This window comes from Aquarana catesbeiana, linkage group LG01, assembly GCF_042186555.1.
Source record: "Aquarana catesbeiana isolate 2022-GZ linkage group LG01, ASM4218655v1, whole genome shotgun sequence".
Taxonomy (NCBI): Eukaryota; Metazoa; Chordata; class Amphibia; order Anura; family Ranidae; genus Aquarana; species Aquarana catesbeiana.
Window position 1 is genome coordinate 108,306,850 of NC_133324.1, and position 26,592 is coordinate 108,333,441.

The 26,592-nt window shown below is 42.8% G+C and overlaps 1 protein-coding gene across 1 annotated transcript; it reads left to right on the forward strand.

Moving 5' to 3' along the window:
* The first annotated feature begins 6,229 nt into the window (after nucleotides 1-6,229).
* LOC141145652 (glandular kallikrein-like) lies at nucleotides 6,230-18,381 on the forward strand. Its single transcript, XM_073632525.1, has 4 exons — nucleotides 6,230-6,235; nucleotides 9,144-9,404; nucleotides 9,833-9,869; nucleotides 17,634-18,381. The coding sequence occupies exons 1-4, from the start codon at nucleotides 6,230-6,232 to the stop codon at nucleotides 17,780-17,782; spliced, it is 453 nt and encodes a 150-aa protein (XP_073488626.1). The 3' UTR covers nucleotides 17,783-18,381.
* Nucleotides 18,382-26,592: the final 8,211 nt, after the last annotated feature.

Sequence of the window (26,592 nt, forward strand, 5' to 3'; positions counted from 1 at the left end):
TCACAGTAGCGGGCCACTTTGAGTGGACCGAGGATTACGTGGTCGCTATGCGATCACATGAACATAATGTCAACAAAGCTGTTATGAATATATCTCATAACTCTGCTTCCGATACTAGTCAGTTGTGACTGGCCCACAGATACACATGGTACTGGCCCAATCACAGCACACTGTACCATGTGATTAGCTGTAGCCAATCAGAAATCACTAGTAATCGCAGCAGACATGAATGAAACTCATTCATGACAGTTCAAAGCATTGCTGGTACAATGATCTTCATTGTATCAGCAATCAAATAAAAAATAAAAAAATCCCTGATCACCCCCGCCTCAGAGTAGAGAGCGCAGCCAACACACTTAGTAAGATGAATGGATGGATGGATGCAAGCCAAGGAACAACCTCCTCCAATGGGGTCCTTTAATACATCTTTCTTTAGGGGACACCTTGCAGTCGGCTCCCAGGCAATGCTGCCTGTAGAATGGTCTCAGCTGCTGCGGCTGCTCCTATAGAGTGCAGGAGAAGAAATTAATAGAGGAGCCCCTTCTGTTCTTTCCACTAAATCCAGCAGTCAAGCACCATGGAAACTCTAGAAGTGTTGACTGCTGGATTCAGTGATTCAGGGATCACTGTCAATTACTTTCTTATATCACTTGATATAGACACCACCCCGAGGATCATGGTGATTGGTTACATTCTCACAGCCACTTAACCCGATAATTAATCAGAAATAACCAGTCAGCTGCTCCCATATATCGCTGTCCTGAAGCACTTAATCACTACTGACATCTTGTGGGCAAATTAAAATTTTAACATCCACAGATACTGTGAAATACAAAAAACTAATAGATGTAATAAAATTAAATTGCAAAACTGAATCCAGTCAGTATATCAATTTGTGCATAAGTAAAATTAACTTTAATTAAGGTCAATCGCTTCATAATCAAGGATCCGATCCTGCCAATACCTAGATCATTTCCCGGCTTATCTATGCTGGTGAGCTGGAATAACCCCAAGCGCAGACTCTAATGCCCCGTACACACGGTCGGACTTTGTTCAGACATTCCGACAACAAAATCCTAGGATTTTTTCCGACGGATGTTGGCTCAAACTTGTCTTGCATACACACGGTCACACAAAGTTGTCGGAAAATCCGATCATTCTGAACGCGGTGACGTAAAACACGTACGTCGGGACTATAAACGGGGCAGTGGCCAATAGCTTTCATCTCTTTATTTATTCTGAGCATGCGTGGCACTTTGTCCGTCAGATTTGTGTACACACGATCGGAATTTCCGACAACGGATTTTGTTGTCGGAAAATTTTATAGCCTGCTCTCAAACTTTGTGTGTCGGAAAATCCGATGGAAAATGTGTGATGGAGCCTACACACGGTCGGAATTTCCGACAACAGGGTCCTATCACACATTTTCCGTCGGAAAATCCGACCGTGTGTACGGGGCATAACAGAGGGTCACTGGCTTTCTGGTAAGAAGGATCTGAGCATGTGAGGTGTCACCAGGTTCCTATAGGATTTCTACTAATCAACACGACTGTGGGATCACTGCGCTATTTTACAATTTTTCTTGTTTTTTGGGACTTTTTTTAATATATTTGCTCATTTAAGTGATATTACTTGTGTAGCGGGGACACATAGTTGATGTAATGTTAATGTTATATCTTATCCTCTGGCGCCATCTAGCGGCCAAAGTGCAAAAGGACTGAATCTTTATTTTCTTTTCGCTTTTCAAGTTGACCTGGAAGTTTTTGTTTGTTTATATCTGGACATTAACTTAACCTGCCCACAATGCACAGTGACTCCCATGATCCTTGGGGAGCAGAACTGCATTGTGGGAAGCCTATAAAAAGGCTGGGAGCGCCCATCTTAAGTCTCTTGGAGACGCATGGCCAGCCTGGGAGGATCTGTGTGAGGTCCCCAGCCTAGTGCGGCCTACCCTGTGCGGAGCGGAACAGCAGCCAGCGATCCTGCCTTACATCACTGCATGCTGGAGCAGCAGAGTGATCATCCAGAGACCCTTGAAGGAGGTAACCGAGGACTCCCTGGTCGTCTGTGAAGTGGCACAGCGTGACGGCGCGGCCGCAGCGAACGAACTGAGATATTGCAGAGACAGAACCCTGTTCATCAGAACGGAGTCTTCTGACATCACTGTCCCGGTTGGGTGAGAGGGCTGTTGCCCACAAGTTTCTTTTTTTTTTTTCAAATATAAAATTTTCTTTATTGAAAGTTACAAAGAAGGAGTACAAAGAAGTACAACAATGGTCAAATTTGACAATTTTAACAAATATAGAGGTCTTCAGTAAAGATTCGCAGTTAGTCTCCAGGGAGAGTAACACATCTTAGTGCAGACAAGAGAAAGGGACGTGGTAACTCATCATATCAACATATTATATGTCCCATACAGGCCACAGTCCTTACTATCGATACAACCGACTATTCGAAGACCTTAATAAAATAGGAGGGGAGGAATGGCCTCCCTTACCTACTGAAAATAGGACCAATGGTTGAAGAAAGAGGGGGGGTGAAAAGATAAGGAGTGGAAAAGAAGAAGGGGGGGGGAGAGAAAATAGCTGTTCGACACGAGCGCAATAGACCTACCAAAAGGGGCACCTCACTGCTGTTCCACCGCAACGCCGTCCCTAAGAACCCAGTAAAGACTGTCCTTCGTCAGAAAAGATGAACATATTCCATAGTGACCACATTTTGGAATGTTTGTCTTGTTTGTGTTGGGCCGTAAGTACCAGATCTTCCAGTGATTTAATTTCCTCCACTTAGACCAAAAGGGGCACCTCACTGCTGTTCCACCGCAACGCCGTCCCTAAGAACCCAGTAAAGACTGTCCTTCGTCAGAAAAGATGAACATATTCCATAGTGACCACATTTTGGAATGTTTGTCTTGTTTGTGTTGGGCTGTAAGTACCAGATCTTCCAGTGATTTAATTTCCTCCACTTTGCGCAACCACAGCCCCACTGAGGGAGGCGTAGTTTGCTTCCAAGTAGCTGGGATACACGACTTTGCGGCATTGAGCAAATGTCTAATCACTGACTTGCCCACAAGTTTCTTGACGCACTTTCATACATCAGTTTATTCAAGACAGAGTTGCTGGGACCCATAGTCCTACAAGCAAAGTCAAGAGGATTTAATACTGAGTCCCTGGCATCAAAGCTAGTTATAGTGCGGCTGTACTAGTACCTTACTTCCACGTTTTCAGTCCACTTTAATCAGGAATCATTAACCCTTGATTTACAAAATTACCTTGTTGCTAGCAGAAGAAAAGAAGATAAAGAAGGACTGTTCAGTAACACATAAGGCCTTGGGTTATTTTACTATATCAGGGCGGTGTGATATTAAAGGAGGGAGCTCCCTAGTGTTGTATTATACTTAATCAAGTTAGACATTTGATTTAGTACAGCGATAAGCGCGCAGGAATTAGGACAGTGCTTAGAGTGAGATACACTCACTCTGACGGTATCCTATTTACTTTGTTATACCTCTCATATATTATTTCAGACATTATACACCTGTATTGTACCTTTGTAAAGTTTAGTTGTCTGTCAGACTATGCTGGTCTGACAGTACAACCATTGTAGTTTAACCCTTCTAATACAACTACAGTAAATACGGTTATTATTCAAGTACAACTGTGTGAGTGTTTTCCTCTTCATCACCAGCCAAGAGGAGGGTAAGGTAAGTACAGACAGGTATATAATATTGAGTATTGGGAACTTGCATTTATGATTTCGTTTTGACTGCACACTATCACACCACAGTTGTGCCAGGGGGATTGAGATATTTAAAGGAGATATAAAGCAGAGTACAGGCCCAAATAAATCAGCAGCTCCTTCGGGGGTCCGTGCTACACTTGAGTCATTCACTTCTGCACTTTATATATAAGATTGTTTGTGTTGTTGTATCTCGGCACAGTGTACAGCAGCTTTTTGTTCTTTAATACTATATCTGGCACAGATGTATGAACTTTTTTTTCACTGTTGATTACTGCTTGGACTATTTGTTTTTTGAGCGCTGCAAAAAATTTGTATTTTAGAAACTAGAAAAGATAGTATATATATGTATATATATATGCTCATCAAATACCACCAAAAGAAAGCTCTATTTGTGTGAAAAGAAATGGTATAAATTTAATTTGTGTACAGTATTGCATTACGACGCAATTGTCAGTTAAAGTAGCGCAGTGCCAAATAGCAAAAAATGCTCTGGTCATGAAGGGGGTTAATGATAAAAGGGCACATAATGTTGCTGTATATGGTAATACAGTGCCTTGAAAAAGTATTCATAACCCTTGAAATTTTTTCACATTTTGTCATGTTACAACCAAAATTTATTTTATTGAGATTTTATGTGATAGACCAACACAAAGTGGCACATAATTCTGAAGTTGAAGGAAAAGTATTGACTCAGGGGGGCTGAATACAAATGCACGTCACACTTTTCACATATTTATTTGTAAAAAAAATTGAAAACCATTTATCATTTTTCTTCCACTTTTATATCCATTTCTATCACATAAACGCCCAATAAAATACATTTACGCTTTTAGTTGTAACATGACAAAATGTGAAAAGTTTCACTGAAGGGAGGGTCTGCACTGAAGGGGGGGTCTATACTGAAGGGGGGGTCTGTACTGAAGGGGGAGTGTGTACTGAAGGGGGGATCTGCACTGAAGGGGGCATCTGCACTGAAGGGGGGATCTGCACTGAAGGGGGGTCTGCACTGAAGGGGGGGTCTGCACTGAAGGGGGTGTGTACTGAAGGGGGAGTGTGTACTGAAGGGGGGATCTGCACTGAAGGGGGCATCTGCACTGAAGGGGGCATCTGCACTGAAGGGGGAGTATGTATTGAAGGGGGGTCTGCACTGAAGGGGGAGTAGGCACTGCATGGAGGGGTATGTACCAGTGTTAATTTTGGCAGCAAATTTCAATTTAGTTTTAGTCTTAGTCTTAGGACTCAAATGCATTTTAGTTTTAGTCCCATTTTAGTCTTCTGCAGTTGTTTAAGTTTTAGTCATATTTAGTCGACTAAATCTCAAGTACATTTTAGTCGACTAAAACTCATTTTAGTCGTCTAAAACCTAATGGGTGTAATTAAATTGTAATGCATTAGTTAACATTTCTCTACAATTTCCAAACTCATTATATACTGCTGGAGTGAAAAATCTAATATGTTATTTATTATGGTATTGAGATATGAACATGCACTACAGACCAGTGTTAATTTTGAAGTCAAATTTCTATTTAGTTTTAGTCTTAGTCTTTTGACTAAAATGCCATTTTAGTTTTAGTCCCATTTTAGTCTTTTGACTAAAATGCCATTTTAGTTTTAGTCGTATTTTAGTCATCTCAGTTGTTTTAGTTTTAGCTGTATTTTAGTCGACTAAAATAATATTCATTTAGTCGACTAAAATGTTAGTCATTTTAGTCGACGAAATCAACACTGGTCTGTATTGAAGGGGGGGTCTGTACTGAAGGGGGGGTCTGTACTAAAGGGGGGGTCTGTACTAAAGGGGGGGTCTGTACTAAAGGGGGGATCTGTACTGAAGGGGGGCGTCTGCACTGAAGGGGGGCGTCTGCACTGAAGGGGGGCGTCTGCACTGAAAGGGGGATATGCACTGAAGGGAGGGTGTATGCATTGAATGGGGGGATCTGCACTGAACTGAGGGGTCTGCACTGAAGGAGGAGTGTATGCATTGAATGGGGGGGGTCTGCACTGAATGGGGGCTCTGTACTGAAGGAGGGAGTTCTGCACTGAGAGAGGGGGGTGTCTATTCTGAGGTGGGGGGGTCTGAACTGATGGGGGGAATCTGTACTGAGGGAGGGGGATCTGTACTAATGAGAGGGGTTTGTACTGATCGGGGGGATCTGTACTAATGAGAGGGGTCTGTACTGAGGGAGGGGGATCTGTTCTAATGAGAGGGGTCTGTACTGAGGGAGGGGGGTCTGTACTGATGAGGGGTGTCTGTATTGAGGGGGGACTATAGTTGGTGGAGGGGGGGTGACACCATGTTTTTCCGCACCGGGTGACACCAACCCTAGTGACGCCACTGTTATTCTCTTTCAGGTTTGGATGGAGAAAAACAATAATTCTTGGAGTTCATTCCAGAGAAGAACCAGACAGGTGGTGGCAAGAAATTAGTGTGGAAAAGTCTATTGTGCATCCAAGTTATAACAAAAAGACAAAAGATGGTGACCTTCGGCTAATGAAAGTAAGAGCATTGTAGATAAATCCCTCTCCAACCAGGCAGTCCTAGGTTGGTGGGGGGGATGCCATTACTACCTGGGATGAATGATGCTGGACATCATTTAACCTGGAAGACTGGCGGCTTCTAGTGGTAGAGATGTATTACTGCATGAGAAGCTTTGGATATGAATATGAGTATTGCAGCAAGTAGGGATGGGCATAGGCGTGTTCAGGTCCTAGCCCCAACCCATCTGAGCAACCCCGCCAGGAAGCCATCACTGCACACCACCAATCATGAACAGCGTGTGTATGTGTAGCTGTGGGCCGGGAAACGTCTCACTGCCTATGATTGCCAATGTGTAGTGACGGCTTCCTGGTGGGGTTTCTCAGGTGGGTTGGGACTAGGGTCCAAACATGCCTAGGCCCACCCCTAGCAGCAAGAGCTGTTTGCTTGTTTTTTTGTTTTGTTTTTGTTTGTTTTTCTTCTAATCTACATTTTTTTCTTGCTGGAATTTTGCATTTTTTAAATCTTATCCAAAAAACAAATCTCTACACATTTCCCATAAAGTCAAAACCTGATGTTTGGTAAAGCAGATAGTTTATAAATTATATGTGCCTTCACCATTAGTACCACTACCATTACCCGCTGCAATGCTCTATAACCAATGGTATTCCCCAATTGCATTGTTTATTCTTCATCCTATTCTAGGCACTTTTCCAAGGCTGCAGAATGTTTGTAGTTAGGGCTGTCTTTAATATTGACTGGACCCTGGGCAAACATTTTATTGGGCCCTCTCTTCCATGCAATTTTGCTCTCTACATGCTTTGAGACATACAATAAATAGCTGCTAGACTCAAAATCTGTTTACTGAATCAGACCAGGCAGCGATTGCAATTGGTTGCCAGAAGTTACAGTGTATCATTGGCTCCTAGAGGTTACAGCACACATTATGGCTCACTGTTTATTTGGTAGAGGTTACAGCACATGACTTTTGATTGTTGATTGGTTGCTAGAGATTACTGTACATCAATACTGCTCACTGATTGATTGCTAGAGGTTATTGGACATCTATACCACTCACTTATTGGTTGCTAGAGGTTATTGCACATTATTACTGCTCACTGATTGGTTCCTAGAGGTTACTGCATATCCTTACCGCTCAATGGTTGGTTTCAAGAGGTTAGTGCACAGCATTACTGCTCACTGATTGGTTGCTAATGGTTACAGCCCATCATCTCTTCACTGCCTGCACACCATGGACTGGGGAGGTGAGGGAACCCATCAATAGACAGAAAACTCCTAGGAATCCTGGGATCAGTAGCAATGCTGAGGGAGGGGGTGTGATCAGTGGCAATGCTGGGGGGTTGATAAGATCAGTGGCAGTGTTGGGGGGATGGGATTAGTTAGGAGGCAGTACACTGTGACAAATTCTGAATCATGTAGAGCAAAGGTAGAAATCTTTGGTAAGTGTAAATTCCCTATTGTAATGGGGAATTTACAATGACCATCAATGTGAGGGGGGATTTGCACTGACCACCATGTAACAGGGGATTTTACACCACCCACCAATAGAAAAGAGGGATTTCTTCACTGACGCCAATGTAATAAGAGCATTTACACCAACCACCAGTGTAAGGGGGGAATATACAATGAGCTCCATGTAAAGGGGAATTTACACTGACAACCATTGTCGAGGAGATTTGTACTGACCACCAATGTAAGGTGACACTTCTACACAAATCACCAATGTTAGGGGGGGATTTACACTGACCACCAATGTAAAGGGGATTTACACTGACCACCAGTGTAAGGACAATTCTGCACTTGCTACCAATGTGAAGGGAAATGTACACTGATCACCAATGTTATGAAGAATTTACACTGACAACCAATTTAATGGGGAATTTTACATCAACAGCCAATAAATGGGGATTTCTACACTGGCCACCAATGTAAGGGGGATTTACACTCACCACCAATTTAAAGGGGGCTTCTACATGGACCACCAATGTAAGGGAGGATTTGAAACTGACAACGATTACCAATATAAAGAGGAGTTTCTACACTGCCCACCAATGTAATAGGGATTTACACTGACCACTAATGTAATAGAAGCATTCACAGTAACCACCAATGTAATGAGAAGATTTACACTGACCACCAATGTAACTCCCACCAACCACCAATTTAGCCTGCGCTCACATTTGTGTGTTGGGAAAACATGCAAAATTGCTGTCCTGACACCACAGAAACGTGCTTTCCTTTAGAAGATACACAGAAGTGCCATTAATTGTTAGTGACACCCTCATGCATTGGCTGAGATGTGTGTGTTCACATGCATCAAAAATTCAGTGTGCTGTGGCACTATGTTCTTTTGCAGAATGGATCCACCTCCAATTTGCTTATCTATGCAGAACAGGTTGATGTTAGGCTTAATGACTATTTGTAGGCAGGACTTTCAAGCATGCTCCTTTACCTCCCCAGTGGGCAGCATTCAGCAGAAGTGAGGGTAGACATGACCTCAGGGGGACATGATATACATATGAATGCCACCTCTATTTACATATCAATGTCACGGTCCGCGACTATTTACATATTAATGTTGCCGTTATTTACATATCAATGCAGGCTATTTACATGTAAACACAGGGTCTGCAGGTGAGTCATCTGTACATGTCAACAGGGCAGAGCTAGGAGCAGCCATTAAACTTTACACTGAGATATCGGGACACAGCACAGGACTAAAACTTCAAGGGATAAGGGAATTTAAACTGGGATAGTTGGCAGCTGCTTTGGGCCCCATAATAATAATGGAGCCCAGGGCAGCTGCCCCTTTTGCCCTGCCTTAAAAACAGTCCTGTTTGTAGTGTAGTGTGCTCTATATCATATTGTATATTTAGTATTTTGTCATTATTGTTTATTTTTATTTCAGTTAAGTAAAAGAGCAATTCTAACAAAAGCCGTTAAACTTTTACCATTGCCAACAACATTTGAGGACCCTAAAGAAGGAAGTACATGTGAAACAGCTGGATGGGGAATAACAGAAAAGGCTCATGCATCAGATATATTGTTGGAAACGAATGTCACCATTTTTAATAGAGAACAATGTGCCAAGCACTGGAAGCACAGAAATAATATAACAGAAAACATGGTTTGCACCATTGTGAGGCATGGAGGTGGGAGCACATGTATAGTAAGTTTGAACCTCTGCCATCTTTCTCTTCAATTATGAAGGTTACAAATTATAGCCAGAAACTGTATTCATGGTTTGCTGTCTGTCGATCTATTGTCCCCTGTTTGTTGTACGTGTACATATTACCAAGTGATCATAAGATTTCTGTTTCAATTTTCAGTTTTTATAATAAGATCATTCAACGGCAGTGTAGTATATGACAGCCACGTATCCTCCCAATGGTGGTCAACTTAGTCTACAAGAAATTGTCAACAATCATTTTTCCCCTTTAGCATAGGCCAAGAATTTAGACAGGCAACGTCCTGGAGTTTGTCTAGATGTCACTGTCTGTTAGTGTGGGACACCCTCAGTACTGTGCAGCAGCCCTTTATTTATTCATCTCACCCCCAGGTTACTAGTAGACCTCCTGCCAGTCAAATATGTTATAGAAGGAGCATAAAAGGTCAGAAGATTGGTGCATAGGAGGTTTGGTCATGGGTGCATTCCATACATTTCCCTCCTGGGGAAGCCTGGACTTCTCCTTTACTGAAAGGTAAGATTAGGGCATGTCCCATGCTTGGGATGTCTGATCTCTATTTCTCTAAGCTAAAGATCACAGCATTCACTCAGTGGATCCCCACTCTGTAGTTTCTATGTAACTGTGTTTGCTTCATGTTATGTTGGGATGCCACCTGGAGAGATTGGCTGCACGTACAGAACCTAGTTTAGTTGAATTGTTCACAACAGTCTGGAACAGTCTAGACATTTTAGACTTTCAAAATAATGGGAACTTCACCTGGTAGGGTGCCTTTAGGGGCTTCTAGAGGGGAAAGAGCAAATATGGACCATCCCAAGAGCAGCACTCCTATGTTAAAGCATTTATGTGTTCCATTGGGGCACCACCCACTGTATGTATGGTGTGCTTGCAGTCTGTTCAGTTACCCTTTATAATGTGTTTATTTTGGTTTTGTTTGGGATATTTAACAAAAAAACTAAAGAAAAAAAAAATAGGCAGACTCGATGGACTATTTGGTCTTTTTCTGCCTTAGTTTTGCTATGTTTCTATTCAATTTAAATTTATTTAACTGCTTAAAATAAAATTCAAACTTTTTCATACAGAATCAGTTTTTTAGAGGCAGTTGAGCAGCAGATTTCAGGTGTTCAAGAGGCGATACTACAGACTTCTGAATGCCTGTTTTTTTAATTCCAATCCAATAATGGGGGTTTTTGCATTGCAATTCTGCACTACAACCACATACCAGCTGTTGTTGGTGCAGTCTCATTGACTTAATTGGTTGAGTTTGGCAAGCAGCACTTCCTGCCAAATGTGACAAGGCAAGGTAAATTTGATGGACTGTGAAGCAATGTGTATAGGCTTGAGTGTCCGCAATATTATTTTGTAGGTGTGTGGCCAGGGAGAGGGATAAAAATGCCTGTTTTTACTGCCTCTTTGTTGCCCATGTGGACTCAGCTTTAAAAAGAGGGCAAAGCATGCCTGTATGCCTGCAATGCAAAATATAGTAATTGAAAATGATATCCAGGTTGAGTAGTGATTGCAATGTGTAGCACACTTATAGCCATTAGAATGCTGGCACAATCTCACAACCCTCTAGTACTTCTGTCAGTTTGGCCAATGTTTTTGTTTATGGCCATAAAGAAGGTGAGGGAGAAGCCAAATTTTATTTGCACCTCTTATCCAGTGGAAGAACAATAGCAGTTGATCATGTCAGCCAAGGGTGATTGGGCATTGGGCTCCCTCAAGGGATCAATTTTTATGATATTGTGTCAATATTTAGTACTCAGTTGAATGGCATCTATGTTTTTGAATACTACTAAGGTGCTAACAAATATCTCTTTAGAGTCAGAATAGCAAAGGTTTGCATGCCTGTAGGCCTTCCCAAGCAGTAGACTTGCTCTGCCCCGGTCTGCATGGGGGAACTAAAATCCTTGTTTTTCTCTGGGAGATCCAGCGCTAGGACTGTCTTAAAGTGACACTAAACAGTATCCTTATATTCCAAATTTAATTCATACACATGCATCACTTCATGACCCTGTAATCTATTTTTCATGACTACATACCTACAGTGAGACCATGAATAACAAAAACAGCCACCTTCTAACAGGAAGTTGGATCATAGCAGCACATTTAAACAAAAAATGGGAATTGGAGATTTGGCTGACAGCAATAGAAGGGACATTAAGAATAGATATTTGATTAGAATAAAAAAATTAATTTAGTGTCACTTCTCCCCTGTCTATAGGAGCAATCATTCTCCTTTGCATGATATGATCTAAATGTCTGTAGTATACCTTATAGAAGAATTAACATTTTTTTTTATCCGAAAGTTGATACATGCATCCACTTTCAAAATGGCTGCATGGAATTGCATGACAAGTTTCCTGATGGTGACAGCAGTGGACTATGACAGTGTAGTGTATGTAAACATGACCACTTGCCTCAATCAGAAGCCCATGTGACAAAGCAGGAACATGGTCGGGAGTCAGGGACAGAGTGTTGTCACCCTATAACAGGAAGGGCCTTAAAGTGGTTGTAACCCTTGCTATTAACAAAACCATATGTAGCACCCTGCTAGGTAGGTGCTAGGAAGTGTATATAGTTTTTGGCTTTTCTGCCTAACAGAGAAGTAGACATGCAAATTTAGGTGCTGTCTGCTTAACAGAGACTAGTGATTGATTGGTAAGGTCTTCTCAGTGTGCTCTGGATGCGGCTCATGCTGGCTTGATGTTTCACACTGATCCAATAGCAAGAAGGCATATTGGACAGTGGGAGGAAACCTAGCAGATGAGATCATGGATGTAAATACAGCCCTGGCCAATTAGAAGGGGATGTGCCCCATGGAATGCTGTGTGCCTGTATTTAAGTCTGAGGAGAACATGGGCTCAGGGTTCCAGTCCAGCCCACCTCTAGGAAGAGAGGTTCAGGTGGGGAGGAGGCGGCTGCCTCTCCCCAGCAAAGGCGGCCATGGGGTCTCAGATACCTGATCTGAGGGCCTGAAGTCTGAGAGATACAACCCAGGGTTTATGTGCAAGCTGACTGAGGGAGAAAGTCTATGGATCTGGTCATGTGTCAGATATAGCGTGGTACTTGGAAGTTGGAAGGAGGCTACCAGCTGTCCCTGGACATTTTGTGAGTACAGACCCTGAAGGGATCCTTGGGACTGAGTGTGTGTTGCTGAAATCTCCCTCTGGTCCTAGAAGTCAGCATACTGGGTGTGTGAGCTAAAGGAGACACTGGCTAATGTCTTAAAGACTTGTGTCCACTGACAAAGTCCACTGAGTCTTTTCTGCTAGAGGGAGACTTATTCTTCCATACAGACCCTGCATTGTTCAGCAGATCATCTGCTTCCACAGTATTACCTAGTGAGTCGTCCATACCTGTGAATAGTTAATTTGGGAGTATCCTACGAATTCCCTTCTCCTATCCAAGTTCTCCAAATACGACATGAAAAAACAAATCCCCTAGACTGGTCATTGGAGACAACGAGTGGAAGAGTGTGTGCACCTGGTTGTTTGAAAAACTGTGTAAGTGGCTGCAGGAAAATCAGTGGGAAGACCAGGAGACAAGTATTCCAGCAGTTCCTGTGGGAGCAGTGCTACACATAAGTCAGCAACTAAAAGCAAGCCTGAATGCTCTCGGTTCCACAGCAATACACGGACCTGCTGGTGGCCATGGCCAGTGTCAGGGCAACTATGTCAGTACAGGAAGTGATGTTGCTGCTGAGCTTCTTCGATTCCATGACAATCAGGTCCAGAGGCAAACGTCACTTCCGCCTTTCCACATCCAAGAGCAGGGAAGAAACGGGGGGGCTGCTCTACACTGACTACAGACGATATAGGCTTGCTGTGCTCTTGTATCTTTAGCGGGATGATGTAAACTGACCACGGTAGCATGGATCGGCAGCCATGCTACTATGGTCAGTTTACTTGTGGGCGGAGCTGCACAGGCAGGATCAACCAGGTAAATGAAAGCATCGGCAGCAAGACATGTCATAGATACATGTAAAACCACATCTAAATAAAATTTTTTTTTTTTTTTTAAGTTACAAAAACTTTATAAAATAACTTCATGACAAGATCAACTATATTGTAACCATATTACTACCCATATGATTTAATAACTGCTGCAAATTTTAAAATATTTAAATTACTTTTGAAATTACATTAACACTTTCAACAAAAGCGGAGTGGCGTTTTTAGGCTTTTATGACATTTGAGTAATTGGGTTTACTTTAAAGAATCCGAAACTAATGGAAATTGCTGACCTTCTATTATAAATAATAAAAACAATCCAAGGGTTATGCATGGCAGTACTTGGGCTCTAATGAGACAGATAACAATCTAAAGCAGCCAGCATTACTTTGTTGATTACAAAATACAATTAACATAAGTGTCCATATGCAGCGCTAAAAACAGAAAAAACTGTCCACAGTATATGATGAAGGGAAGAGATGAGACCCCACACCAGCTTCAGTGTGAAATAATAGCACACCCCACCACAGTGTAAATCTAATCTCCTTACCAGAAGGAAAATGAAAACGGGCATGTAATTAGGATTTATACAATTCTCCAGCATCATGTCACAGATGGACTGCTCTACAGCGTGATGCAGCTGATGGAATTATCCACATCATTCAAAGAATCAGTGACCGGAACTCCACACCGCTTTTCCAAAGAAACGCACTCCACTACATATAGAGTGCCTTGCCAAAGTATTCACCCCCTTTGGCATTTTTCGTGTTTTGTTGCCTCACAACCTGGAATTAACATGGATTATTTGAGGATTTGCATCATTTCATTTACAAAGGATACCCACGACTTTGAAGATGTTATTTTTTTTATTGTGAAGCAAACAACAAATAGGACAAAATAACAGAAAAAGTCAATGTGCATAACTATTCACCCCCTAATGTCAATACTTTGTAGAGCCATATTTTGCAGCTATCACAGCTCCAAGTCGCTTTGGATAAGTCTCTATGGGCTTGCCACATCTTACCACTGGGATTTTTGCCCCTTCCTCCTCGCAAAACTGCTCCAGGTCATTCAAGTTGGATGGTTTGCGTTTGTGAACAGCAATCTTTAAGTCTGACCACAGATTTTCTATTGGATTGAGGTCTAGGCTTTGATCAGGCCATTCCAACACATTTACATGTTTCCCCTTAAACCACTCAAGTGTTGCTTTAGCAGTGTGTTTGGGGTCATTGTCCTGCTGGAAGGTGAACCTCCGTGCTAGCCTCAAATCGCACATAGAGTGGTACAGGTTTTGCTCAAGTATATCCCTGTATTTAGCACCATCCATCTTTCCCTCAATTCTGACCAGTTTCCCAGTCCCGACTGGTGAAAAACATCCCCACAGCATGATGCTGCCACCACCATGTTTCACGGTGGGGATGGTATTCTTTGGGTGATTTGATGTGTTGGGTTTGCGCCAGACATAGCTTTTTCTTTGATGGCCAAAAAGTTCAATTTTAGTCTCATCAGACCAGAGCAACTTCCTCCATACATTTTAGGTGTCCCCTACATGCCTTTTCGCAAACTCAAAACGTGCCATTTTGTCTCTTGCTGAAAGTAATGGCTTTCTTCTGGCCACTCTGCCATAAAGCCCAACTCTATGGAGTGTACGGCTTATTGTCGTCCTATGTACAGATATTCCAGTCTCTGCTGTGGAACTCTGCAGCTCCTCCAGGGTTACCTTAGGTCTCTGTGCTGCCTCTCTGATTAATGCCCTCCTTGCCCGGTCCGTGAGTTTTGGTTTGCGGCCGTCTCTTGGCAGGTTTGCTGTTGTGCCATGTTCTTTCCATTTGGTTATGATAGATTTGATGGTGCTCCCAGGGATCATCAACAATTTGGATATTTTTTTTATAACCTAACTCTGACTTGTACTTCTCAACAACATTGTCCCATATTTGTTTGGAGAGTTCCTTGGTCTGTGATGTCTGTCGGTTATGTACTTTCTGAAGGTAATTGGTTGCACCAGAGCTTTTTATGGGCTTCATAACAAAGGGGGTGAATACATACGCACATGCAGTGGCGGCTGGTGATAAAAAATTTTGGGGGCGCAAACCCCTCCAGGTCCTTATCTGCCCATCCTCACGGCTCCCAATACCCGAACACACTATACACAGAGCGCACAGTACATACAGAGCACACAATGCATACAGAGAACACAGAACACCTACAATACATACAGAACACACAGTACATACAGAACACACAATACATACACAATACATACAGAACACACAGTACATGCATACAGTACATACATACACAGAACACACAGTACCTACAGAACACACAGTACATACACAGAACACACATTACATACACAGAACACACATAACATACACAGAACAGACACAGAACACATAGTACATACAATACATACACAGAACACACATAACATACACAGAACAGACACAGAACACATAGTACATACAATACATACACAGAACACACTTCTTCCCAGCCTGAATGTCCATTTTGAGTTTGACACATTTTAAAACAACCTGTTGCTGTGAAACTGCATGTGCAGAAGAGACAGCCGAAGCAGTCTGCCTGAAGGGGGGAGAAGAGCAGCAGCATGACATACAGACTCTTAGTACAAGCTCCAGTAAGGAAGGCCACCTTTGCATTTCTGACAGTCAGAGTTCTGATATCAGCCGATTTGTGAGCAACACTCAGTGGAGTAAATGCAGGAGGGTTATAATCAAACTTGCATTCATTTTTTTCTTTAATGTGTAGTGAAAAGGGGGGGGGGGATCTAATCCGGCTTCACCAACAGCTGAATAGATGAACTAACAAAAATAATCCTCCGGTGACGATAAAAGTGAACACATAAAAGTTTGATCTTTCCACACAAGCAGGCTTACGGGCAAAACACTTACTTATCTTTGCATGGACCAGAATCTGCACAGTAAAATTCTTCTGGTTGGGGTGAGCACAGCTTGGTAAATTTAGTGGCGGCCTGTCCATTTCTGGTTTCTCTGCGTGTTCGGTGGAGAGGGGAGGCCACTGAACACAAGGGGAATAGTCCTCACGGCGGCCATCTTTTTGTAGCCTGCCGAAAGTGACTTTGTTCTCTCACTGAGAACAAAGCACCTGGCCTGGCGGATGCTGGTCGGCATGATCGATTGCACCGCAAAGCATCTCTAAACCCCGCCAATGAAGCACCATGTCTGCAATCTCGTACTTGCATTGACGTGGTGCTTCCCATAGTGCACTGTGTCCGGCGCCCGAACACAGTGCACTTAGTTAAAGGACATTATTTTTAAAAAAATTCTTAAAGGGGCCATTTCAAAAAAACATTTTTTTTGTGACTACAGCAGGGGGGGTTCGGCGCCCGGGCGCCCCCCTATGGTCGGGCCACCACTGCGCACGTGCCAATTATCAGTTTTTTATTTCTGAAAAATAGTTTTATGTATATATTTTTCTAATTTTACTTCACAAACTTAGACTATTGTGTTCTGATCCGTCACATATAATTCAGATTAAATAAACATTGAACTAAAGGCTGTAATGTAACAAAATAGGTAAAAAGCCAAGGGGTTGAATACTTTTGCAAGGCACTGTACCCCCTGATCACAAGGAGTTAACCACCATGATGAAAAAAGAGGAGCATAGTGAAGTATGTTCAAACCAATGAAAAAGATTTATTAAAGCTGTACTTACAAATGAAGTATAAAAACGAGCATCAATATAGACCATTCATTAAATGCCACGGCTCATATCGTGCTTGTGTCTCCAGGGGCCTGCCTAATGCATTTCATCCAATAGGACATCGTCAGAGTCCAGAAACCAGAACCTTTGTTAACTGGAAGTCGGCGGCCGGAAGTAGCTGAGGTTAGACAGTGCGTTCCAACAACCGGATTTACACTGTGGTGGGGTGTGCTATCATTTCATACTGAAGCTGGTGCAGGGTCTCACTTCTTCCCTTCATCATATATTGTGGACTGCTTCTTCTATAAATGTTAGTTGCCAGTCTGTTTTTATCCTTGTTACTTTCTGAGTCTCTAATCCAAGTCAAAAATAACAATTAAAAAAAGTCAGAGTGAAGCTGTACAATCCTGAGTTATATACTTGTTCTACGTTGTACTATGTTAAATCAGTGTAGCGGCCAGAAGGAGGACTTCTCAGCACCAGAAGCTTGACACTAGTACTTCTTTATTGTGAATCAATAGTTGCACTGTTTCTCAAGCGTACATGTAAATGTTCTTTTTTTTTTACAGGGAGATTCAGGTGGTCCCTTAATCTGCAATGGAGTGCTCACAGGTTTGACCTCATTTGGGGAATTTAAATGTGGAAAAGTTAATGATGCACCCGTCTTCACCCGTCTGACAAAGGAATACATCAGATGGATAAATGAAGAAATAACCGACTGAGTCTGGACCTGCATTATCATCACTGTTATGCTTCTTCTGTTTCACTGTTTTAAAATTTCGCTTTAAAATTTAATTGAGCTGTATATCACATAGAACGTTATTACAGAAATGCAAATTCTTTTAAGTGAAAGATTACAATGAAAACCTTAAGATAAGATCCTTTTCCACTTTAATATAAACTATCATAAATGTAAATTTTACCAGCAACAGGAGCACCACACACCGAGATGGAAAAAAAATATTCTTCTCTTATTAAAATAGCCAGCAGGAACAAGTTGTAACTGACGTTTTTTCACGCTGAGCTCATTGGCATGCGGTGTTCCTGTTACAAGTGATTGCTTTGATAGAGTGAGCCAAGCCAGACCCTGAGATGTAACTATGGAGTGTAGAGCCTACTAAATATCATGAAGGTTTACTAATTTACACACTGTTGTACTGTGGTGAGGCGCATTACAAATGCTGGTGCGATGATTTGCCATTCTTTCTGAATGGCATCCCTACAGCTGTGCTGCCAAGATTGCTGCATGCAGCATTTTTTGGTGCATTAGGCAGCCTAATCAAATGAATGGGCTGCTATTACTTACAGTGGGGCAAAAAAGTATTTAGTCAGCCACCAATTGTGCAAGTTCTCCTACTTAAAAAAAAGATGAGAGGCCTGTAATTGTCATCATAGGTATACCTCAACTATGAGAAACAAAATGTGGAAACAAATCCAGACAATCACATTGTCTGATTTTTAAAGGAATTTATTTGCAAATTATGGTGGAAAATAAGTATTTGGTCAATATTAAAAGTTCATCTCAATACTTTGTTATATATCCTTTGTTGGCAATGACAGAGGTCAAACGTTTTCTGTTATGCCCTGTACACACGGTCGGATTTTCCGACGGAAAATGTGTGATAGGACCTTGTTGTCGGAAATTCCGACCGTGTGTAGGCTCCATCACACATTTTCCATCGGATTTTCCGACACACAAAGTTTGAGAGCAGGCTATAAAATTTTCCGACAACAAAATCCGTTGTCGGAAATTCCGATCGTGTGTACACAAATCCGACGGACAAAATGCCACGCATGCTCAGAATAAATAAAGAGATGAAAGCTATTGGCCCCTGCCCCGTTCATAGTCCCGATGTACGTGTTTTACGTCACCGCGTTTAGAATGATTGGATTTTCCGACAACTTTGTGTGACCGTGTGTATGCAAGACAAGTTTGAGCCAACATCCGTCGGAAAAAGTCCTAGGATTTTGTTGTCGGAATGTCCGAACAAAGTCCGACCGTGTATACGGGGCATTAGTCTTCACAAGGTTGTGACACACTGTTGCTGGTATGTTGGCCCATTCCTCCATGCAGATCTCCTCTAGAGCAGTGATGTTTTGGGGCTGTCACTGGGCAACACGGACTTTCAACTCCCTCCAAAGGTTTCCTATGGGGTTGAGATCTGGAGACTGGCTAGGCCACTCCAGGACCTTGAAATGCTTCTTACGAAGCCACTCCTTCGTTGGCCGGGGCGGTGTGTTTGGGATCATTGTCATGCTGAAAGACCCAGCCATGTTTCATCCTCAATGCCCTTGCTGATGGGAGGAGGTTTGCACTCAAAACCTCACGATACATGGCCCCATTCATTCTTTCATGTATATGGATCAGTCGTCCTGTTCCCTTTGCAGAGAAACAGCCCCAAAGCATGATGTTGCCATCCCCATGCTTCACAGTAGGTATGGTGTTCTTTGGCTACAACTCAACATTCTCTCTCCTCCAAACACGACGTGTTGTGTTTCTACCAAACAGTTCTACTTTGGTTTCATCTGACCATATGACATTCTCCCAATCCAATTCTGGATCATCCAAATGCTCTCTAGCAAATCTCAGACGGGCCCGGACATGTACTGGCTTAAGCAGGGGGACACGTCTGGCACTGCAGGATCTGAGTCCCTGGCGGCATAGTGTGTTACTGATTGTAGCCTTTGTTACGTTGGTCCCAGCTCTCTGCAGGTCATTCACTAGGTCCCCCCGCGTGGTTCTGGGATTTTTGCTCACTGTTCTTGTGATCATTCTGACCCCATGGGGTGAGATCTTGCGTGTAGCCCCTGATCGAGGGAGATTATCAGTGGTCTTGCATGTCTTCCATTTTCTAACTATTGCTCCCACAGTTGATTTCTTCACACCAAGCTGCTTGCCTATTGCAGGTTCAGTCTTCCCAGCCTGGTGCAAGTCTACAATTTTGTTTCTGGTGTCCTTCGACAGCTCTTTGGTCTTCAACATAGTGGAGTTTGGAGTGTGACTATTTGAGGTTGTGGACAGGTGTCTTTTATACTGATAACAAGTTCAAACAGGTGCCATCAATACAGGTAATGAGTGGAGGACAGAGGAGCCTCTTAAAGAAGAAGATACAGGTCTGCGAGAGCCAGAAATCTTGCTTGTTTGTAGGTGACCAAATACTTATTTTCCACCATAATTTGCAAATAAATTCTTTCAAAAATCAGACAATGTGATTGTCTGGATTTGTTTCCACATTTTGTCTCTCATAGTTGAGGTATACCTATGATGACAATTACAGGCCTCTCTCATCTTTTTAAGTGGGAGAACTTGCACAATTGGTGGCTGACTTAACACTTTTTTGCCCCACTGTAATGTACGTTATCATGGTTACAGGTCCGTTCTATACTGATGTCCTCTTTTATCCTTATGTTTTGCTAATGGCATTTCGTGGCTGCATTTTTTTGTATAATACGTGTCATTCTGTAAATCAGCAGATGTCACAGTTTGTTGTATCTTTCTGATCCATATATCTTTAGAAAGCATTAATAAAAAGTTTGAAAGTAAAATTGAGAGTGCCATGTTTCAGAGATAACAGGTAAGCATAGAAAGCAAGAAATAAGTATGATATTTTATAAACTGTATGATATTTCATAGACAGTAAACCATATAAATAGACTCATTGCACAATATGTGAGAATTTTTACCTAGCCAGTATGTTTGAAGAAGAGATGAGGTATAAGTTATTTTGTAAAAATACATTTTTTATTTATGTAAAAAAAAAATCATGACACAGTCAAGGGTCAGAAATATTTTACCTACACACTGCACACCATTTAGTGTAAGTGTTTTCACTAGGCTACAATGGAAGATAGGATTTGATAATAAAGTTGGCAGTGTCCTCACCACGGACAGGGCCTCTGTGAACTAGTTGATTCTCTTCCTGGCAAATTATTCGGTAAGCTAAAAAAAAGTAATTGGAATCAGAAGAACTACCGCAACCAGCCTATAACATTAACTATAACCAAGTATATAGATACACACCAGTATAAAAGAGACGTACATCCAATGCACAAATAGGTGTTTTTAGCAAAGGTGCCCGATAGGAGTCCTGGTTGTATTGTGCACTTATACCCAGGTATGTATGTTGCAGCAAAGTCCAGTTGCAGGGGCCCCTAAGCATTATGCAGCATCTATCTTTGTGTTGGAGACCTGGAGAAAAGATCTGTGGGGCTTCCTCCGATCTCTGCCACACATACCGTTCTCAATTCATGGACTCTCAGTCAGAACTTATCCACTCTGAACTAGAATCTCTGGTCAAATTGCTATTTCAAATCTATAAGGCCTTTATGCCCTCTCTTCATGATGGCCTGGAAGGTTTTTATTTCAAATGGCAGGCAGATGTACCATATATAGATGGGAAGAATGGGAGGACATAGGGGAATACCCCTTCCTTCAGCTGATTGCTGTCAGGGATCCACTTATCCAATTTAAACTATTACACAGAGCCTATTTGACACCTCCAAGATTAAAAAAAATCCTAGGGCTTATCCCCATTGCTGGTAATGTGCGGGTGCCTCGGATGATTTTTTAACACATATTTTGGTCTTACTCACAGATTCATACATTTTAGTCCAAGGTCACTCAATTTATTTCCTTTCTGACCACAGTTTAAATCCCGAAGAAAACAGAATTTTGTTTTTTAGGAATGGTTGGTCTTCCACAGACCTACCAAGACTCTTCCACGATATGGTATTATTTTAGGCCAGAAAGGCCATTGTATTAAAATGAAAATCACCCGAGGCGTCTACTCTGAAATTAAGGAAAGCTTTAGTAAATTCTGTTATACCACCCTACAAGGTCACCTACAGTATTTCTCTCATGGATGCCCTAGTAAATGTAATAAGGTGTAGGACCTTTAGATAGACTCACTCACAGTTGATGTAGAATGACCCTTTAGATGTTTGTCAAACCCAAAGGGACAACGATAATGACCTATGTCTTGTAGTTCTTTTAAACTAGTGCTATAAGGGAAAGTTGATAACAGTTAACCCCCATTCCTTCTCCTCTTTCTAGTAAATTAGAGGAATATTCTGTCTGATCTATTCTGATGCCTTAACTCTGCCTCTATTATACATTTTTGAGCTTGGGTATGCGCAATCAGCTCTGTTTTATATGTACCACCTTTGTTTACAAAATGCAAATAAAAAGAGTCTTTCAAAAAAAAAAAAAAAAAAAGATCAACGGTTATGGTGAGATTCTTCAACTATTGTCCAACCAGCCTAAAAAGGAGCTTCTTACTGGCAGGAGCTGTGGTGTGGCATGGAATTTCAGAGTAGCCTGTCTACTCTGCACATTAGTCCCTCCCTAGTAGTTTCTAGTCTGACATGCAACCAGATCTCTAACATGATGATCCAGAAGTGGTTGTCGGATGCCTAACTTGGCTCTAGACCAGTGATTCTCCACTCCTGGCCTCAGGACCCACTAATAGGCTAGATTTTAAGTATTACCTTGGGGAGATGCAGACTAGAATACTGAAATCGCTGAGCAGCAAATGATATCACCTGTGTTGTATCTCTGTTATCTTGCAAACCTGGCCTGTTTGTGGGTCCTGAGGACAGGAGTTGAGGACCACTGCTCTAGACTATGCTGGTTATCAAGCCCTAAGCTAAAACTAGCTATAGAAGCACAGACCAGAAGAGACAGAGTTAACCAGAATAATAGGTGCTGCATATATACTATATTGCAATAAACAGGTTCACCTACTAATATACTGATTAAGAGGGTGCTGGATTCTCTGGGCATGAGTCTATGTGAATTGAAGATAAGCCAGCATAAAGCTATATTCTTGGCTCCTAGTGAGCTTTTTTACACAGTTCTAAACAGACCCCTAACATCTCCCCTTTGAGACAGGGAAAGGGACTAAGGACACAGATTCCCCAGTCCCTATCTCTGCAGCCTCAGCTGCACTGAAGATGAATGGACAGGAGAAAGAGGCTCCTGTTCATTCATAAGATGAAGCATCGTAAACACAGTTTTTGATGCTCAGTCATGAATGGACAGAGTCAGTGATCACTGACACTATGCATTCAGAAAAGGAAGGAGTCGGTAAATGACATATTTCCCATCTCCTTCCTCCACTCTCCATCCTGACAGATCTGGGGTGAGGGGGGCACCGGAGGAGGATACAGAGGACCCGGGGAGCTGCAGGAGGACACCTGGGAGCCAGAGGAGGACCCGGGAAGCCAAAGGAGGACCTGGGGAGCCGGAGGAGGACACAGAGGATAGTCGGGGGTGATGGGAACAGTGGTGGGGGCAGGTACAAGCACAGATCTCCCTGTAGTATCGGGATCGGTGCAACCCTAGTAACCATTACACGTACAGTAGCACAGACCTTGCTATCTGACATTATGCATTTGTCAGGAATGGCATACCAGCAGGCAAGATGGCTCTTCTAGACAGAATTTTGGACATAGGCGCAGGGGTGGCATACATTCTTACATGTTCAATAGGAAAGGTGCACATGTTCATGTACAATTGCTTGCACCTACATGTGAATCTGTCACTAATGTTGGTATAAAGCAGGTTATTTAAACTGAGCCATTGCTCTGGTTCAGTGCTGTCTTGTACATAGCATTTGCTATGTGATCCTAGACCTGTTACCTACATCTGATTATCCGATACTAACTCACCTTGTCCTGACCATCCTTTAAACTCTGCCTGCACCAACTTCAGTTTGCCTTTGACCTCTGCTTCTGTCTGTTCCTGTTACCGCTGTACTGCTAACCAATACCAACTCTGGCCTGCATAATAACAATGCTCCTGTCTATGTATTTGTGCCTGATCCAATTACCAGTCTCTGACCCGGCATATCTGATTCCACTGTTTCTCCACACGCTGCCTAGTAATCCACTTCGAGCACCTACCTGCTATCAGCCTGTGCCTGGTGGAGTAGAGGGGAAGCTGTTGCCACTAAGGGACCATCCACCTTCCTACTGGAGACTACTGTACGTAAGCTGGAGCCAGTACCAGAGCAGTCTTCTCACCAGCCGGGGATGGTGAAGAACTGGGAAAACTTCAGCAAGTGCCAAGCCAGGGACTCAGCGAGACAGCAGAGGTGATGCTTGAGGAGCATCAGTGAGTGCCAAGCCAGGGACCTAGTGGGTCAGCAGCGGTGACACTTGAAGAGTATCTGTGCGTGCCAAGCCAGGGACCCAGGAGCGGGGGTGTCGCCTGAGGAAGAACGGCTCAGGGAATCCAGTAGCGATTGGGTCCGAGAGTTTAATAAGAGACTGGGAGCTCAGTGAGTGAAGACCTACAGTGAGTGACTGTGGTGTGCAAGGAGAACTATTCTGTGTTACCAATAGTTAAGTACAATCAATGTTAGTAACTGTTACAAGATTTGTTGCCATAGGAGACAGCGGTCCTACCTATACAGAAACAGTGTCAGGCTGGAGGCCTTCCACTGTATAGCTGTCTACCTATAGAAGTCTCTGAGTCTGCCAATTATCATTGCATCTACTTAAGGGTGTCCTGGCCCTAACCCTCTCTCCCACAGTTCTTGTTCAAGAGAGTATAAATCTCTTTGCATTCAAAAAGTGTCTGGTGTCCATCACTTCAACTTGCATTGCACCCTCCATGCCTTGTAACCCACTCTACACAGAAGTATGTCAGCTCTTCCTGACCCTGGAGGTCACATTAGGCCTCTGGTGGTCCGGGACCTTGCTACAGGTGCAAAAATACTGTAACCCTACAGAAATATTTGGGCAGAGCACAGAATGTTACCTGTATAAATTATTTTACTACTTTGCAATGATGAAAGAGTTGTAGAAAAAAAATGTTTTGGGGTGTTATTTGTACAAAGCAGCATAACCCTAAATAAATATTCATGCAGACCACAGGATAATACCTGGCCAAAACATTTAAATTATTTGCACTGTTGAGACAGTTGCAGAGAAATTGGGTGTGACAAATTAAAATTGTCATTGCAACAAATGTTTGCAGGGCACTGGTGGTTCAGGGGTCGATTCACCCAAAGAGGGCATTATGAAGGAGGAGACTGCAATGTCACTATCACCATCTGTAAAGGAACAGGGCAATAAAGCTAGCTTCAATGAGGTGCCCCTTTCAGCATCCTTCCCAGCTGTCAGGAAAGTTACCAGTGGGCTGTGAATGATATAAAACGTCCTTGTCCATTGTTTCTGGACTACATGTCTGTTATCAGGTAAACATAGAAACATTACCTTCCACATGATTGTGGGTGGCAGGGATGGTCTTATGGGTGAAGAAATGGTGGCTGGGAATCTGACACAGCGGTACAAGAGAGGCTGCAAATTCATGAAAGGGTACTGAATCCACAAGTTGGAAAGGCAGGAGATATTAAGCTAGCAATTTTTCTAAGCTAGTAGTTAGCTGCCAGACATGGGGAGGCTGGGGGCATACTTCTTCTTACATTCCATCAGATGTGGTGCTACAGCTAAATATTGCAGAGTGGGTTGGCAAAACAAGAGCACGATTGCAGCCTATGCTTGCTAGCACTCTGTGTGGCATCATGCTGACCCTCTATCCCTATTGCTCTTGAGAGAAGAGCCATAAGTAAACCTCTAAAACCCCTTCAAAGACTTTCATCCCTATATCTGGAGGCTGCTGATGGGTAATCTTGTATAGTGCGGCAGAGAAGGAAAGGGAAGTGCTGGAAGGAGAAAGAGGAGTGCAGGCCTATTCCTGCAGATGGCTAGCATTCAGGTGTTGCTCCCAACAAGCTGCTTCGTGAGAAGTCATTTGTCATTTCATAGACATGGTACCCTAGACCAATGATATTGCCATATTGATATGCTTTAGGCAAAGGTTGCAAATGACTATGGTCTACAGCACATCTGGGGAGCAGACAGGGAGATAACAGTGCCCTGCACCTGTGGAGGGGTTTCATCTGGTGAAACATGACAGCTGCCCCCTACACCCCTCCCCGACCTGCCCCTGGATGACATCCTGCCTTTCTGATGTTGTGTCGTTCCTCACTTTACTCCTCTTCTATATCTGGCACCCAAGTACAGCCAGGGACCTCATCATCGCCCTCCCCTTCCTCTAACTGGAGCCAACTTGGCAAGGGCCTGCAGCTGTAGGAACATCTGCATCAGTTGGTACTGTCTGCCTGTTCTTATCTGTGTTTGCATGCAGTGAACATCTTTAAGAATATTACTGACTGAGCATTTAGTAATAAAGGGGTGTGAAAGTCATCATTAAGGAGACCACAGGGGGCAGCCATTTTGGTGGTGTCTGGATCAATCTGTAATAGCTGTGACGTGGAGACAGAAAAAAAGAAGGGGAAGAGCTGAACAGAGGGAGAGAGAAGAGATACAATGCACAGGCTCCTCCTCTATTGTTTATATCCCAGCCCCAGGTCCATACAGAGGTACAGACCTTCTGTTTTTGGGGCTGGAGGAAGTAATTAATGAACTACAAGTGCAGCAATGTTGAATTGAATGTGCTCCATCAAAATCTGCCATGGTGGCAAATGGGTCTTGTAGTCGATCTGTGCATCTATAAATGAATGAT